Source organism: Anoplopoma fimbria, chromosome 9 (assembly GCF_027596085.1).
Source record: "Anoplopoma fimbria isolate UVic2021 breed Golden Eagle Sablefish chromosome 9, Afim_UVic_2022, whole genome shotgun sequence".
Lineage (NCBI taxonomy): Eukaryota > Metazoa > Chordata > Actinopteri > Perciformes > Anoplopomatidae > Anoplopoma > Anoplopoma fimbria.
Window position 1 is genome coordinate 5,501,055 of NC_072457.1, and position 18,036 is coordinate 5,519,090.

The 18,036-nt window shown below is 39.5% G+C and overlaps 1 protein-coding gene across 2 annotated transcripts in view; it reads left to right on the plus strand.

The window, feature by feature from the left end:
* The window catches only part of kcnh1b (potassium voltage-gated channel, subfamily H (eag-related), member 1b), a 52,272-nt gene that overhangs the window by 15,250 nt on the left and 18,986 nt on the right, over positions 1-18,036 (plus strand). For both annotated transcript variants that reach the window (XM_054604070.1, XM_054604071.1), the window contains 2 exons: positions 611-1,003; positions 8,627-9,056. In XM_054604070.1, coding sequence (XP_054460045.1) covers positions 611-1,003; positions 8,627-9,056 — 823 coding nt within the window. The remainder of the gene's footprint in view (positions 1-610; positions 1,004-8,626; positions 9,057-18,036) is intronic.

Sequence of the window (18,036 nt, forward strand, 5' to 3'; positions counted from 1 at the left end):
ACATCACTTAACTGGAATGCAAATTAACACCAGGAACACGACACTTGTACCATATTACACTATGCCGAATCAAAGACGAGATCTAGATACCTCTTATCAAGATATCAATATGATATTGTTATATTTAACTTAAGAAGGTATACATTTTACTTTTATGAACCAAAAAACGGCTCATTTTTAGTTTTAATGTGCTGTTGTATAATTAAAATGCTTTAATTTATTGTAATTATTGTATTTATTGCTTTTATAGTGTAGTTTTATTTTGCCCTTTTACATTTTTTAATTTTAACTCCATCATTTTTTAGTTGTCATTATTTGAGCAAATAATTGGTAGAAATAGGCCGAATGATTAAAACAAAGGAAGAAACAGGGCAAAGATGTAAATACATATATATTTCTCAAAAATGAACACATCAAGAGTTGAAGGAAAACCAAAATGTTTATAGTTCTGATATAAACAATCTCAGACTGATGGGACAGATTTCAATAAATATGTCATTTAATCCCCGTGAGGATTTGTCCACACCTTAAAGTAATATAACCTCTGTACTAAACCGCAGCCCGATGCTCTGTTTACTATATTTATATATATATATATATTGTGTCTCAGGTTCTCCAGCTGGGTTCAGACATCTTGCCTCAGTACAAACAGGAAACCCCGAAGACGCCGCCGCACATCATCCTGCACTACTGCCTCTTCAAGACCACGTGGGACTGGGTCATCCTCATCCTCACCTTCTACACCGCCATCATGGTGCCCTACAACGTCTCCTTCAAGACCAAGCAGAACAACGTGACGTGGCTGGTGGTGGACAGCATCGTGGACGTCATCTTCCTCGTCGACATCGTCCTCAACTTCCACACCACCTTCGTCGGCCCGGCCGGGGAGGTCATCTCCGACCCCAAGCTCATCCGCATGAACTACGTGAAGACCTGGTTCGTCATCGACCTGCTGTCCTGCCTGCCTTATGACGTCATCAACGCCTTCGAGAACGTCGACGAGGTCGGTGGACTTTTATTCGTCTCTTAGATACAATATACCAGCTTCCATAAACAACAGTTAGAGTGCAGTACATTCATAGAGTTTTGCGTCACTTGATCAGAATAAGATATAGTTTCATTGCAAAGTAGGTTTGCACATACAAGGAATTTGCCTTGGTGATTTGGTGCATAACTATGCAAATATACAAGAAATGCATAAAAATGATAAGTTTTTTAAATTGTAAGACCTTTTACAGTTTTGTGCAAAAATCCTCAGTGTAAAGTACAAAAAGTACAACAATTATTTCCATGGTGGGAGACTGTAAAGATGAGTCAATTGACACTTACAGCACATGCTGGACGTGGTACACAGACTGAAGATGAGGTCCAGGTACGCTGGTCAGGATGTGCAAATTCAATAAAACTCCTCGTTTCTCTGGAGAGTTGATACGCGTCAATTTGCAATGACAGGTGTCAGTGTTTTCTGCCCTTTCAAACTGCAAAAAACAATTATGTGCTTTAGTCAGGTCAACATAAATCCAAATTTATAAGTTATATAATTTGAACATTAAAAGGTGGTATTTGCAAATTATCCAAATCAACATACTTTCAAATCCTATGAAATCCACAAATGATCATATCCTATTATTTGATTAATTTTCATGAGAATTTAAAACCGTATTATTGTCATCAGTAATAATCAGAAACGGTTCAGCATTGTCTGACAGTTTTGGAGATATATCTGGGATGGATCATTTTGGTTGAGGTTAGGTTTAAAGTACAAGTCCGGTGATATTCCATGTGCAGATACAAACCAACAGTGCATATCAGAATCAGATTCAATTTTACATCGCTTTGTCGTTTTGATGCATAACAACAAATATGCTAAGAGCTAAAATGCAAGTACAGTACTGCAAAAGTCAAGAAACATAAATACAAAAATGAACAATGAAATCCAACAGAATATTATAAAAATATGTACCCTATATCTGTTTTTACAGATTTTTGCAGGGATGTGCAAGATATTGACCAATATATCAATTAACAAGTACTATGTGTGGATCAAAGCATGATGTTTCTTCTTCCTCTGAGCCATAGAGCTCTATTGTTTTCCAAAAACTGTGAGAACACATCGAGGAGACCCACTGTTTCACTGGTTAACATGTTCGTTCATCACCATGAACACACACACTGCAGTTTATTTTGACTCAATCACACACACACACCGTCCTGCTGCCACAAACACTCGCTAGAGCACCAAATGTGGATTAATTCGCCGCTGAAAATAGTCCCAAGCAAATGCACCATTTCCTCCTATTTGTGTGATTTAAAAACTACAGTGACCAGCTGTTTTAGGAAATGATTGAAGCCTTTTTCCAAACATGAAACTATATGTTTGCGTTTTTAGAGATTTACGTCTTCCCTAATCGGAACGTCTTCAGAGACGGACTAAAACACTGTAGCTTTGATTTATTAACAACAACATGCATCTTTAATATCGGCTATTATGCATGTGTGTGTCCCTGTGAGTGAGTTTCAAGTCTCTACAGTTTTACATATTTTCAAACCGACAGCTGCCTGTGAGGAGAGCCATTCATATTCAGAATCATCAGGATCAACACCGATCCTAAAGTGAGCTGTTGTGCAGCCACAGTCCGTCCAGCTGAGGCATGAAATTAAAGAGGATGCAGCGTGACTGCAGGAGTCTAATCGAGATGATGGAGTGGACTGTTTTACATTAAACCAATGACTCCACGGGAGGTAATGACTCCTATAGTTGCAGAGAGGAAAAAAAAAAAAAGGTCATGACTGAGCACCGCTGAACTGCTGACATGTCACTAATGTGAAACCGCCAGCGGAGCAACAAGAATGTATATATTAAATAAAAGTTGTTTTACTACAGCCTAAACTACATCACTGGTGTGGTATTCAGAGTAGATGGTAGTAGTGCTGACACTTTTTGGTCGGTTGGTTGGTAGATATGTTTTTGTCCGACCAAATTTTCAATGAAAGGACAGTAGCTGGTGTAAAAAGTGGAAAAGCGCTTCTTAATCCATTGATTTTGGGTCAGGAGGGTCCTGTGAGAGAGAAATCAACAGTTCATGTCTTAAATCAAAGGTTACTTGTTTTGCTGCTATTCAACAATAAAGAACACCATTTTTAACAATTGTTTATTAAGCTTAGATCTTCCAAATACTGTGGATGAAGGAGAGAACACAGTCAGGTCTGTGGATTACTGAACTAAACAGTTTTTTCATGAAGTTATTCAGTTATTTCATCGTGACGAGAAATGGATAAGACCATAAATGTACGTTCTGATAACTTCTATTACAATCACAACTAAATTTAATAAGAATTCTCAGAGCTCAAGTTTACATCTTCAGAAGTCTTGTTTATCTCACCAACAGTAGAGTACAGTTTACTCTAGTAGAAGGCAAAGAGAAGAAGCTGAGAGCACAAATGTTTATTTTGTTGCTTAAATAATGACTTAAAGCTCCCTGTTGAGATGCTGTTTACATGCACTGTTACTCAACAAAACACACTGTGGGTGGTTGAATGCACTTCCTCGTGAAATATTTAATAAAACTAAAAAAATCCTGCAAGAAATAAGAACAGAGGAAAATAAGTGAGGGAAATGAGAGGAATAAATGAGGAATTATTTCCATTTGATTTGATAGTTGACAATGCAGATCTGACAGGACATGATACGTAACATTATGATCAGTGTCTTTAAACCCCTGTCTCACCAAAATCCTCCTACACACTCTGACTGGAGACAATTTGGAAAGCAAAATACAAAACAGTCATCAAGTTTATGTGTTCAGATCAAAGGAATAAGTCCTGATCATCACAAATAAACCTGAGCCAACCATTATCATCACCGGACAATTCTCTTTGTCATAGCAAGAGGACAAAGCTTTGTTTTGTCATGATATAATGATGTCGTGATCATGGGGAAACAAAAAAAAGACTGGACATAATTTAATCCTGCCCTCTGTGGGCTTCCGTACAGAAGAGGAAAAACAAAGTTGTTGAGTGAAAGGAGGTGAAGTGTCAGTGGGGGGGGGGTTTAACCCCTCGCTTTCAGCCCATCAGGGGGTGAAATCAACCTATTCATCCAGCCTTTTGGTCGCGGTGTTGACGGCTCAGCATCTCCGAGCTCCAGCGGTGAGGGCTGCTTATGGAGGAGCGGTGCATTGTGGGTGTTTCCCCAGCGAGGAAACGGTGTTGTTGACGAGGGAGGAGCTGGAGAGGAGCGGCTGTCAAACGCGTCTCCGTGGGCGGCCGAGCTGCTGCAGCTGCTGCATGTTTCATACATGTTTATGAATCTTTCATATCGACTTCATCCATCCTGACTTTAAAAAGGCACCGGTGGAGAGTGGAGGAGGATGTAGGAGCAGGTCATGAATACAATCAATGAGTCAAGATTACATGATCTACAGTCTGATGTTTGACTTTATACCGTGACCTCTGCAGGGGTGGAGGAACTCGGATCCTTTGTAAGATTGCAATAATGATTTAAAGTGGCCCTATTATGCTTTTCCACTTTTTCCCTCTCCTTCAGTGTGTTAATATATATTCTTGTACATGTAAAAGGTCCGTAGAGTGTAAAACCTGAAGTCCACCCCTAAAAGCAGTTACCCTCCCCCTCAGAAGCTCCTGAGCTCCTGAAACGGGTCCATTGAATTCTCTCCTTCACTTCTGTAACTTTATGATGTCATAATGTTACGGAAGTGACGTAAAACTCCTTCCGGCTAGTTTGGCCTTCAAACAACAAAAGAGATAGACGGAGCTGAAGCTCCGGAGGAAGAGTTTTTTTAAATGTGTTGACCAATCACAACAGAGCAGGCTAGTTGACCAATCAGAGCAGACTTTGCTTTCTGGAGGGAGGAGCAAGCGATACAACGGAGCATTTCAGAGAGAGGGTGAGAAGAGGTGCTGCAGGGCAGCCAGGATGAGAAAAACAAGGAGGATTATGAGCATTAACGCATGTAAACATGTTGTAACTGTAACTTGAGATAAAAATATGCACCCGGAAAATAGTATAATAGGGCCTGTTTAATGCTCAAGTGTCCTCTGAGACCCACGACCCTGGTTGACATAACTGTCTTTAAGAGGCTGTAGTGGGCTCGGTTTAAATGAAACTAGGCCACTTAAGGCATTCATTGGTACCAACAAGTCACGGCAAATTTGGGCCATGGTCATAGACACAGGAATCCCTTGACCTCTCACCTCAAGATGTCTGAATGAAAATGGGTTCTTCTCTGTATATATGCACTTTTGGGACAAAAAACAAGCAGTTATTTAGCATGCAGTATAAACGTGTAATTATCGATCAATTCTAAAAATGGTGTTATTGACTTTTTCTGCATACTGGGATCCCTAAGCAGTCTTTGAATTGTATTAATTTTGTATGACTGGAAGGCTGAGACTCTTGTGGATCCAACGAGATCAATTGTTGGTCCCCATAGTGTCCATTTCACATAGTGAGACCATATTTTTGAAACTTGATGCACTGTATAAAATGACCTTGTCCTGACCTCTGGGATATTCATAGCCTCATGAATCTTTGAAACCATAAACTTATCGATTGTGGGCTTTCAGAGGATGTATGGCTTTTAAAGGAATATTGACAATAAGGTTGTTTCTGAGAAATTTTCCCAGAACAGAAATGCACACCTTCCAGAAATATCCAAATGACAAAAATGTTTGATACCAAATCACAGCATGGCTTTTTTTTAAGGTGTTCCTTGGTGTCTGAATGTGGTATTTTAGCGTGATATATATATATATTTTCTTTTTTAATTGCTTCAACAATTTGTGAAATGCATTGAGCATGGGAATGGCATCATAAACAACCATTATTATTTTCTTAGCACTTTAGACTTTAAAGAATTTGAAGAAGCACCTAACCCAAACACGTTATTAAAAAATGTATGATAGAAAAACACACACTGCTGAGATGAATCTCAAATTACTCTTCAAGTTCCCAGCTTTCAGATGATGTACACCGCTTTTTCGTGGCATATGCTGTTAACCTGCTATCTCCCACTAAAGACCCCCTCTCCCCCTACACAACTGCACATAGACATTTAACACTGTAAATACAAACATATATTATCACACTCTCATATTTTTAATTGTCTCTTTATTCTATTGTACTGTGTCTATTGTTATGCACAAATCACCGAGTCAAATTCCTTGTATGTGCAAAAATACATTGAAATAAACCGTTTCTGATTTTAGGGTTAAACTGTAGAGGAAGACAGCAGCAGTGAGGCTCAGCTGAAGAGCTTAGAGCGAGAGTTATTTGTGTTTGCACCAACAAGAACTGAAAAACAGCAAAGGGACGTTGAAATTGAACAAACAGTGGAAGGAGGAAAGAGGAAAGTTTAAAAGTAACATTAGCTGGGATGAAGGTGCCAAACATGTTGCCAAGTGATGAGCAGCTGGAGTAAAAGATTTCCACTTAACGAGATTTAGGCGTCGAGCTAAAGGAGATACGAAAGCTTGGAAGTCTTTCATCTGATTTGATATGACAGGTGAGAGGGCGACTCCAAATAAAGACTTTATTGCAGATGGTTTGAAGGGTATATTGTATAGGGCCGGCTGTGTCTCGGAGGTAGAGCGGGTTTTAATCCAATCCTGTGATCTAAAGTTTGATCCCAACTCCTCCAGTCGGCATTTCAAAGTGTTCTTGGAAGAGATAATTGCTACAACATCAGTGATGATGTGTGTGTGAATGTTGACGTGTAGTGTAAAGCGCTTTGAGTGGACGAAAGAGTAGAAAGATGCTGTATAAATGCAAATCCATTTACCATTTAATGGATGCTTACTCATAAAGTATGCAAAGAGTGGAAAGTCCAAAACATGTGAATATAGAAAGCAGAAGATCTTCCTTCTGCTTTCATCAAACATCAAAAAGCCAAAACTTCTTGGCTTTTTGATGTTTTTCTTTATGTTTGATATTTAATGGTTATTCTATTGTTGTTTTGTTTTCGAACTTCCAGTTCATTAGAACTTGGGTCTTACGTTGGTAGTTTAGAGCATTGTCTCTATCAGCAATAATATCATACTCATAAAATAAGATAAGATAATCCTTTATTAGTCCCACAGAGGGGAAATTTGCAGGATTACAGCTGCAGACTGGATAGTGCAAACAAACAAACGAATCATAAGTAGAAAACAAGATCAAAACAAGTACAATAAATAAGTAACTACACAGTAAAGTATAATAAATAGTTAAAAAATGTTTAAAAAAACAATAAATAAAATATATGAACGGACAGAATGATTTTTAATGTTAATAATTGGATAAAAACTAAATAATCCTCATCAGTGCTGAAGGATTTGCTGTAGAATAACTCTAACATTTACTTTGCTGACACTTTTATCAGAAGCAACTTAGAATAAGTGCATTTAGATATATGGAAATATGTGGTTATATGGGTACAACCCCAAAAATTCAGGAATAATGCTTCATTTTACATGGCTCACAGGACATGAAACCTCTTTAGACTGATTAGTTGATTAGTAGTAAGCCTACAACCTATTCAGCCCAGAGGACTGCCTCGATCAAAACAATCAACAAAATGACCAATCAGTCATTCAATCAATCGATAAATTGAACCCAAAGCAGCGACGAGTGTGTCTGTAATCCAACATGCAGATGTTCGGAGTGTTTCAGTGCCCGCATTTTCAATCAATAAAAGCATTTACAAAATAAAAGCATCAATAAATGTTTCAACCCATGCACAAAAACATCTTCCAATCAACAAAGAGAACTGTGACATTTGGAATAACACGTTATGTTTACGTCAGATGTTTAATCAGATGCAAAGCACAGTGTTGCATATTATGGCAAATGTCAGAGCTTATTTTGTTCATATTAACATGCTGTCCTTTACGCAAGGATGTAAACAAACCTCAGCGGATATGAAACATTCACAAAGCTTGTTTTTACTGCAGGCCTGGTTTGGTTTTATTGTTGTCTTTGCCCAACAATTAATAACATCTTCTTGGGTTCAGTGGAGAGTTTTAGCTTGGTTCATTTGGATCACACCAAGGATATAAAAACAATCTATTATTGCCTTTTATTTCCGTTATAAAACAAAGAAAGAGTGTTGATTGGACAGTTTTGGTGACATAATCTGCGCCGGTAGGCATTTGGACCTCATCCCATCGAAACCTTATGTGTGTATTTGTGTTCTCACAAACACCTCACAGAGAAATATCTAACTATGACAACCTGTTGTTGGTCCGTTTTGTTTTCAGACCACAAACGAGCAACATCTGTTCACTTGGAGGCAGAATGGGACATTCCTTTTCAGCCGGTCTGGTAGTTTGATCCAGTTGACAACAGCCGAGACAAACCAAACCAAGCGGGCTAAAGCACTAGCAGAGTTTGATTGAACCTAACCGAACCACTCGGCTGTGAAAAGACCTTTATTTTCCCACGATGGTGTCAATGTTTCGGGAAGTTTTCCTCTCTGAGAGGAAGAAAATCCTGCTGAAACACGGCACTCTTGGCTTGAAAATCTACATTTTAAAATGATAAAAGAAACTAGCTCAGTTGTTCTTCTTCCTCTTTGTTTTCTTCGTTATCTATTTCATCCTCTTCCCTCCTCCTCCTCTTCCTCTCCAGGGGATCAGCAGTCTCTTCAGCTCCCTCAAAGTGGTCCGTCTGCTGCGTTTGGGTCGGGTCGCCAGGAAGCTGGACCACTACATCGAGTACGGAGCCGCCGTGCTGGTCTTACTGGTGTGTGTGTTCGGCCTGGCCGCCCACTGGCTGGCCTGCATCTGGTTCAGCATCGGGGACTACGAGGTGATCGACGAGGACACCAACAGCGTGAGGATGGACAGCTGGCTGTTCCTGCTCGGGGAGACGGTGGGAACGCCGTACAGGTTCAACACCTCGGGAACGGGCCGCTGGGAGGGCGGGCCCAGCAAGGACTCGGTCTACATCACCTCGCTGTACTTCACCATGACCAGCCTGACCAGCATCGGCTTCGGGAACATCGCGCCGAACACGGACGGAGAGAAGATCTTCGCCGTGGCCATGATGATGATCGGATGTGAGTCGTTTGCTTTCATAGTTTTTGATCCGGGACAGATGTAGAAAATGATAAGAAAATAAACAGTCTCTCAAATTTAATTACTATCATGTGCGAAATAAATATTTTTAGTTTTATTCACAAAGAGCCTGTTTAACACCGAATCAAATAAATAACAGAAGTAAAATAGATGTCAGGAGGGGTCAAGTGGACTTCCACTAAACTTGATTTAGGGAAATGGACAGAAATGCAAAGAAAATAAAGGCCAATAAGAGATGAACTGATGAATTCAGCACCAATCAGATGACAATTAATGAACTACTTCAGGTATAAAATGTAGAAAGATGTCCGCTGTGACTGTTATACTATTATATATTGTATAAATTGTTTATTATCACTAGTGCATTATTGTAAAAGCAGGATTTTGCTGTTGTAGTTGGTTGAGGTGGAGCTTGTTTTGAACTATTAACTAATGATTATTTTCATTATGGATTAATCTGCTGATTATTTTCTCTGATTTTTTTGTTTTGTAAAATTAGTTAAAATATTGAGAAATGCTGCTATAATTACCCAGAGCCCAAAAGTGACTCCTTCACAATGTTTCTTTAGTCCGACCAACAGTCCACATTTCAACATTATTACTAATACATTAACAAATACAAACAAGTTTTAAAAGAAATGGCATACAATTTTCTCATTTGTGGAGTTGGAACCGTCAAATGTTTTAGTATAAAAAATGACTCAAACCAAATGCGTTTAATGTTCTGTCCATCAACTAATTGGTTAATTGGTTTCATCTGAGCTTTCATATGTTTTGTTTTGCAAAGATCAAAGCTCTCAGATAAATGTAGTGGAGAATTTAGTGTAGTAAAGTATAAAATGGAATTTAAAAAAAATGATTCAGTTAAAGTAGTTTGTACTTTTGTACAGTACTTAATTAAATGTACTTATTATATACATTGGACCGCCAGTGAATGTGAATGTATCTGTTTTCACTGATTATCAGACTAACATGTCACAGATTCACTAGCCTCTGATCTCTCTGTCTCACCGTTAGCACAGATCCATGTAGAAACGTTCAGGAAGCAGCGTCTCGCTTTCAGCAGACGAACGTCACCGGCAGCAGCTCATATCAGCTGTCGCTGAATGTGAGAGTAACTTGATAACAGGCCAAAATTAAACTTGGCTGTTGTCCGGTTAAAGGGCTCTCTGCATGCGGGCGTCTGTATGCTTCAAAGATTGTTAATGGAGGAAGAGGCTCCACTCTGTATCACATCTGTACAACCGCGAGTGTTTCAGTAGTTCCAACAGAGTGAGACGTCTTCTCTGTAGTTGATCGCGTCATGTCAGCTTCAGGAGTCACAGTTAAAAGTTGAATTATCTTTCTACACCGGTGACAGCAGTGAAGCATTATGTTTTTGGGTTGTCTGTCTGTTTGGTCCATTCTTGTGAACACGATATCTCACGAAGGTCTTGAGGCATTCTCTTCCCATTGGCACAAACTGGTGTTTTTTCGGTGTCAAAGATGAATGTAATTGTGACGAAAACAAACTTTTTGACCATAACTCAAGAATTGATGTGATAATTCTGACAGTTTCACACACATTTCAAATAGATTCAAATGATGAACTGATGACATTTTTGACAGACGGGATGTAAACTGCAACTTGACTGGTTGGAGGTAATTGTAGTTCATATCTGATCAATCATTTCTGCTTTTCAACACAAAGGTTTCAGAGGGATTTAGTAATCTGGGATCTAAATAAACAATACAGAAGTTGTTTTTACCGACTTCATCAAAATGTTATTTTTGTTTATTTAAACGTACAGAAATGCAGGAATCGTCATTCTCATAGTTCCAGCCTTTAAACCTTCCCCACACAGACATAAACAAGTGTGTGTCTGTGAGTTTCACACTAAGTTTACATGAATGACCTCGTTCGACCTCCAGACGTCAGGGACTGCGTCCTCCGTCCATCTTTCCTCTGCAAATTGAACGTCACTCCCCCACAATCCCTCTGTACATAAACAGGAGGAGAGGAAACGTAATAGTCTGACCGGTCTGTCAATAATTTATTGATGGTTGACTCAGTCCTCCGACACCCAGTGACTCAGATTTACAGCTCAGATAAAAAAAAAACCTCACACTGTCAGATCAGATTTTTAACTACCTTTCAAATGTTGGGGATTTTTTTTTTATTGAAATATTAGACATTTAAGTGTATAACTAGGGGGTGCATTCGTACACAGCAGTCACAGTTCTGTGTGAGCTCAGTACAGTGGAATAAAACCAAATGCATAAGGGTATTCTTTTCATTTATTTTGAACAGACAGTAATGATAGTGTTTTTAAGAAATCATCCGGCTGCGGACTGAGGAAACATTTTACCCACTGGCAACTTTGATAAACTATCTTCATTATAAAATAAGGAACATTTTAAACACTGTATTACACTAAACACTGAGGCAACGTGTCTCAAAAGACTGTAAAACTGAAAAGCATCTATTATGAAACAGAAACTTTTTTTCTCATCCCACTGATTGGAACATTACATGACATTACAGTCATTTAGCAGACGCTTTTATCCAAAGCGACTTACAGGAAGTGACAAGGAAGAATCTGGGTGATGCTTCCCTTTCCATTCCCGTACCCGAAGCAACGCCAACACATCACCCTGCTCTTATTTCTAACTCGGGGCGGCTGTGGCATAGTGGAGAGCAAGGTGGTTCTCCAATCAGAGGTCGGTGGTTCGATACCCGGCTTCGGCAGTCGATGTGTCCTTGGGCAAGACACTTAACCCCAAGTTGCTCCCGAAGGCTTGCCATCGGTGTGGACTGGATGTTGTATGAGTGTTAGTTAGAGTCTGATGGTGGCACCTTGCATGGTAGCCTGTCATCAGTGTGTGAATGGGTGAATGATATGTAATATACTACTGACTGTAAGTCGCTTTGGATAAAAGCGTCTGCTAAATGACTGTAATGTAATGTAACTCTCTCTTCATTACTTTTGAAGCTGATTGGATCGTCTGTCTGCGAGAGACGCTTCCCTCTGCCTGCATTTTTCTCTTTTCTTCTTATTTTGCTGTGTTCGATATCTTTCTGGACGTCAACACATGGAGCAGAGAGGCCACAGCAGACAGAATAAAGCCTGATCTTTGGCTGCATTTATTCCAAATCCGGCATTGCGGCACGGCTTCTGCAGAGCTGTGGGTGTTTTTTGATTTTGCTTTAGAACGAAAAACAATCAGAAAATAACATTTTATTTCTCTGACTCATTGATTTATTCCTGTTAATGCTGCTCCCTCTCTACATTCACCCTCTTGCTCTCTCAACCACTTCTGCTCTCTCTCATAAACTGCAACCACCAGTACTACTCAGATCACCTCTAAAAGCATCAGAACACATTTATGGCGCAGATTGATTTGTTTTCCCTGTTTTTTAAAGAGCAGAATCTCTGTTTGCCTTGCTCCATCTGTCTGCTCCATCTGCATCCTGTAGTATGAGGCATGTTTTGGGATCGTCACACGGATACACAAACACACCAGCTAGACATCTTCATTTTATCCTGATGTGTGAAATTAAACTCCAGTCAGGTGAGGAACCATGACGTCACTCTGTGAGTTTGGATTGCACATCATCAGACAGATTTTTTACCAATTTATTTCACTATTCAAGATAATAGTCTTGTGCAGCACAGATGCAGATTACAACTATAACAGAAGCCGATTTACTTGTTTAATTTTAGAAACAATGGGTCCTAGATTTCATAGATAGTCCCAGTTCTTGTTGTTTCATACTAATATCACCCAGTTTGTCTGCTATATATATTTTAAACTGTATGTACTATAGTGTGTTTGGAAAATGTTACTGTTTCTTTTGTAACGTTGGCTGTTTTCGTCGTCAAATCCAGTTCTATCAGGAGAGACAAGTCAGATAAAGAAAGATAATTGTTTATTGTTAACAGATGATATGTAATGATACAGTCTTGGACTCTAGAGGGAGATTTGTGATGGAGGGATCTGCCCTGAGCAACAGCAAGACTCCCCCCGTTGGAGTCCAGACACTGTCGGTGGTGATGGATGATGAGGCTGATAGAATGATGGGGAGGAGGAGGGGGAACAACTGATATCATGATGATAAAGAAGGACAGAGCAATTAATGTTGACCTAAACTCTGATAAAGTATCATCATCCAGGGCTGGGATGTAAATATGACTCTGTGGAAGTAAAGGAAGAAGCTGTTGTTAAGCATAATAGGTCGTAAGCTTTTTAGCTGGACATTGTTAACGTTCGCATTTCACATCAGAGCTGACTCGGTTTAATCCACTCCTGACACCTGACAAAGTCTGCTGCCTCTCATGCAGAGGTGTGCAAACGGCTGCAGAGGCCTTTCAGAGCTTTGACTTTTATTTCATGTTGATTGGTGTTTTTTTACTTTATTGTTTCGACCTTTACTGTTCGCTGATGCTGGTCTCTCCTGGAGAATCTCCTGGTGTACATGCTCAGTATCCAAGTCTAATATAAAATTACTTTTCCTGACACTTTTGAAATCTATGCTGAACGCTTTAGGCCTGTAAACCCTGAGTCAGTTGTACCAGACGATAGAAATATGACATATAACCTTAATCCATGACCACTTTCACTTCACTCATATTTCTAATTATAAAAAACTATCTGCCATAGTGGCAGGTTACCTTGTTTTTTTTTACCTGCCAAAGCCAACATTATCCAACATTTCATCCCCTCCTTAGTATTAACTTGAGGTGCTGCAGAGACAATGGTCGTCTACAGCCAGAATCAGAATCGGAAGATGTTTATTGCCAAGTACGTTACACATACGAGGAATTTGGCTAGGTGATTAATTTGTGCGTACAGTAAATAACAAAACACAGTGCAAAACTAAAGACATCATTTAAAAATAGGAATATGAAAATATGTTATAAAATATGGTTAAAAAGTAAACAAATAAGAGTATGTTAAAGCAGGTATATTATGTTATTAAAGTGTCAAGCCGCTCTCTGCAGATTGAGTGAAGCTCGTCAGCGTTTTACAGATTTAGATAAACCTGTCTGCTGCGATACAGACAGACAGACAGACAGACAGACAGACAGACAGACAGACGGACGGCCTCGGCGGGAGCAGTTGTTTCCTCGGTGATGTCGATGTGATGAGTCCTGACACGGTGCGCTCTGCCGTGGTGGAGTTCCACACTGAAATATTAACTGTACTGTCGGATCAGCTGGACTCACGTCCTCCCCGCTGTCTGCTGCAGTTTGCACCAATCCAGCTGCTCAGCAGGAAGCCCGATTCAGCCCGAGAGCATGGAGGTGACCGATCCTGCAGCTCTGCACAGTTATATCAGGCATTAATGTGAGCCTGAGCCGTGTGGTAACGTCAGCTGCCAACGGCTTTATCAGCGGCAGTAGAGAAAAAAGTCAATGAGGATCACTCCATTTACTGAGAATAATGAGGCTCCTCATACACCTCAATCAAATGTTAATGGGGAAACCCCCAAATTATCTCTATAGATACAAAATTCACTTTTTCTACCGTTTTTTAAGGCCTGCCTACTTTATCTCTGTCCTGCTAGCTGAGTGGACGGTTACATTTGTCCGTCCGTCCACCACTTTGGACCAAAACAAGATTTTTGCAGCAGTTAACTACTAAAGCAATGAAACTTGATATAAATATTCATAGTCCTCAGAAGATGGACCCTGATGGTTTTGGATACTCTAACCACTTTCGAGCCACCATCACAAGAAACATCAAGAAATCCCTCAAAAATTGCTGGTCAGCACCTTGAGATTTCATTGTATTTTAAAGTGTGCTATATAAATGAAATCCATTATTATTATTATAATACATTTACTGATGATCTTCAGGATCCCCAGAGGACTAACTTTTTATACTTTATATACCTTCAGCCAAAATTTCAATTTTGCATGAAAAACATTTTATAATCCAATCAGTTGCTTTCCATGAGATGTCCTGATCACGTTCCTGCTCTCCTGAGGATGAACGCTTTAGATTTTATTTGAACCCATGATTTTCTCTTTAGCGCTACCTTCAGGAAACAAACTGTACGTTTTTAGATCCACTGCTGTTTAGTCTCTTAAGAACGAACGAGGCCTTGCGGGAAGAAAGGCAGCGTTTTGTTTTGCATTCTTCCCCAGCAAACTTGCAAATACATTTTTCAGTTGTTAAACTGCTTTAAAAATAATATTAATTATTATTATTATTTTAAATAAAATAAATTCTAATTAAATTGTATGAAATATAATGTAGTAAAATCTAATTTTATCAAATAAAATATAATAAAACATAATAAAATAAAATAATTTAAAAATAACAATACATGGCATTTATAAAGTTCTTTACATTGACACTTTCCATAACAAAATAAATATAGAATAAAACAACATCATATATAAAACACACAACATTATTTGGACATTAAAGGCATTTCTAAAAAGGGTGATTTTGGATTTGAATGTGGACAGATTGATGCAGTCTCTGATGTTTTTGGGAAGAGAGAGGGTGCAGCTATGGAGAAGAGCCTGTCGCCACCGGTCTGGTGTTTGGTCCTGAGTGATGGAGACAGGAGGCTGGCATCAGAGGAGCGGAGGCTGCAGGAGGGAGTGTGGTGGTGGAGCAGGTCGGTGAGATAGGAAGGGCCTGTTTACGGAGGGCTTTGTGAGCGAGGAGATTATATTATAAAATAATTACACCTGTGATGTCACTACAGAAACCGTAATGGAAGATGGACAGTCACTTATTATTTTCATTGTCAGTGAGTCTGATTATTTTTCAATGAGTAGATGAATCGTTTAGTCAAAAATAGTGAAAATATACCAGTAACAACTTCTTGGAGTCCAATGTTACATCTTTAAATATCTTGTTAAATTAATCCAAAACCCAAAGATATTTATTTTACTATTATTTATTTGTTTTTTGTTTGTTGTAGAATGTCTTTAACGAGTCTAACTTCTTTTGTTGAAGACCAAACTAGTTCTCCCTCTGGGGAATAGCAAAATTAATCTAATCTAATATAAAAACTGCTAATCCCCTCATTTCAGAAGCTGGTACCAGAGAATTATTGGCAATTATTACTTTTATTAGTAGTAGAGGAAGACAGTTTACATCTCTAAAGGTAGACAGTTTCTAACAGTAGAGGTAGAGAGGCAATCTCTAACCGTGAAGGCAGACAGTTTGAAGAGTAGACAGACAGTTTCTAACAGTAGAGGCAGATAGACAGTTTCTAACAGTAGAGGCAGACAGACAGTTTCTAACAGTAGAGGCAGCAACAGACAGACAGTAGAGGCAGACAGACAGGTTGTAACAGTAGAGGCAGACAGACAGTTACGAACAGTAGAGGCAGACGGACAGTTGTGAAGAGCAGGCAGACAGTCTCTTATAGTGAGGGCAGACAGGCAGTTTCTAACAGTAGAGGCAGAAAGACTGAAAGACTGTTTCTTACAGTAGAGGCAGACTGATGTTTCTTACAGTAGAAGCACTGACGGTGTCTAACAGTAGAGGCAGACAGACAGTTTCTAACAGCAGACAGACAGTTTCTAACAGTAGAGGCAGACAGACAGTTTCTAACAGTAGAGGACAGTTTCTACAGTAGACAGTGTAACAGGAGCAAAGACTTTTCTAACAGTAGAGGCAGACAGACAGTTCCTAAGTGCAGACGGGCAGTTTGTGGAGGTTTCCCAGAACACCTGCAGGTAAAAGCTTTTCCTCATTGGGAGAGCTTTAAATGTTGACAATTTGTCTCCTTCATCGGAAGCTGCCGTCGTCTTCGTGTCAAATCAGCTCTACAGTCTATTAGTCTGCCTCTCACTCACCTCTCCACCTTCATCATCCATCATCACCTCCAACCAGCTCCACTCGTATCTGACTGCAAACAGAACAACTGAAAGATAACTTGTTTTACCTTCTGTACATCTACTGATTTGTAAATGACACAGCATGTAGGATTTAATTATTTAAATTAAATTAGGAAGTCACAGAGTGTCCAGTGAAAGTAAACTTCTGACCCAGTTTGACTTCCTGTTTGTAGAGTATGTGCAGAGACAGTTTGTCCCTTTGGGGCTTATGTAGAAGAACTGCTCTGAGACTGTGCTAAAGGAGCATTGCGGTCTGGGTAAACCTTTTTGGTTTCCTATTTATTCAGATTCACGAGGAACACTGAAGGAGTTGTACTGGGTATTGGATTAACCCCCCTCGGCCCACTATGTGGCTGAGAGCTGCTGGAGGATGATGGAAAGCGGTTGCTATGACAGCCAGCATCCCGGATCCAGGATGAGAGTTTGGGTCATTAGCATAGCAAGTGTGAGCGTCGTAATGCTTAGCGTGACATCAGGACGGGATCTGAGAGGAAGGACAGAAATAGCTGGTCCATTTTCTTTTCCCCGAGCGTCCTCCATCTGCTTTCAGAGAGACCGGACCAAACCCCTCTGTGAAGACACAAGACGATTTATTAATATCATTAGTATAATTAATGATTAACTTTGATTAACTGCAGGAGATAACGTGTTTATTTGTTTCCATAAGAAGCTTTATCTGCTGAGATCCTTCTGGTTCCTATTAGATTGAACCCGCTGTGTTCATATTTTCTTTATTTTATATAAAAGGAAGATTCTGGTTCATTTCAACCTGCCAAACAGCCCATAAATGTGTCTGTTGCGGCTCTATGGCGTGTCCTTATGTGAACCCTCCTCTCGAGGTCTGTGGGAAACAAGGACTCGTGCAAACAGTTTCAAACGCTTTTCACTTAGTCCAACCCAAAGCAAATGCACAAAGGATACAAAATACTTTCTGTTTTGAATCCATACTTTGAGAAATAAAATATTGTTTTATAAAGATCATAATTCTGTCCAATGATGTCCAAACTCAAGCACCAGTACAAGAACTTTGTAACAATAAAATCTTGAAAATTGATGATTTAAATGACAAACTTTCTGATCAAGGAAAAAGTTGACAAGATAATGGAACTGGACA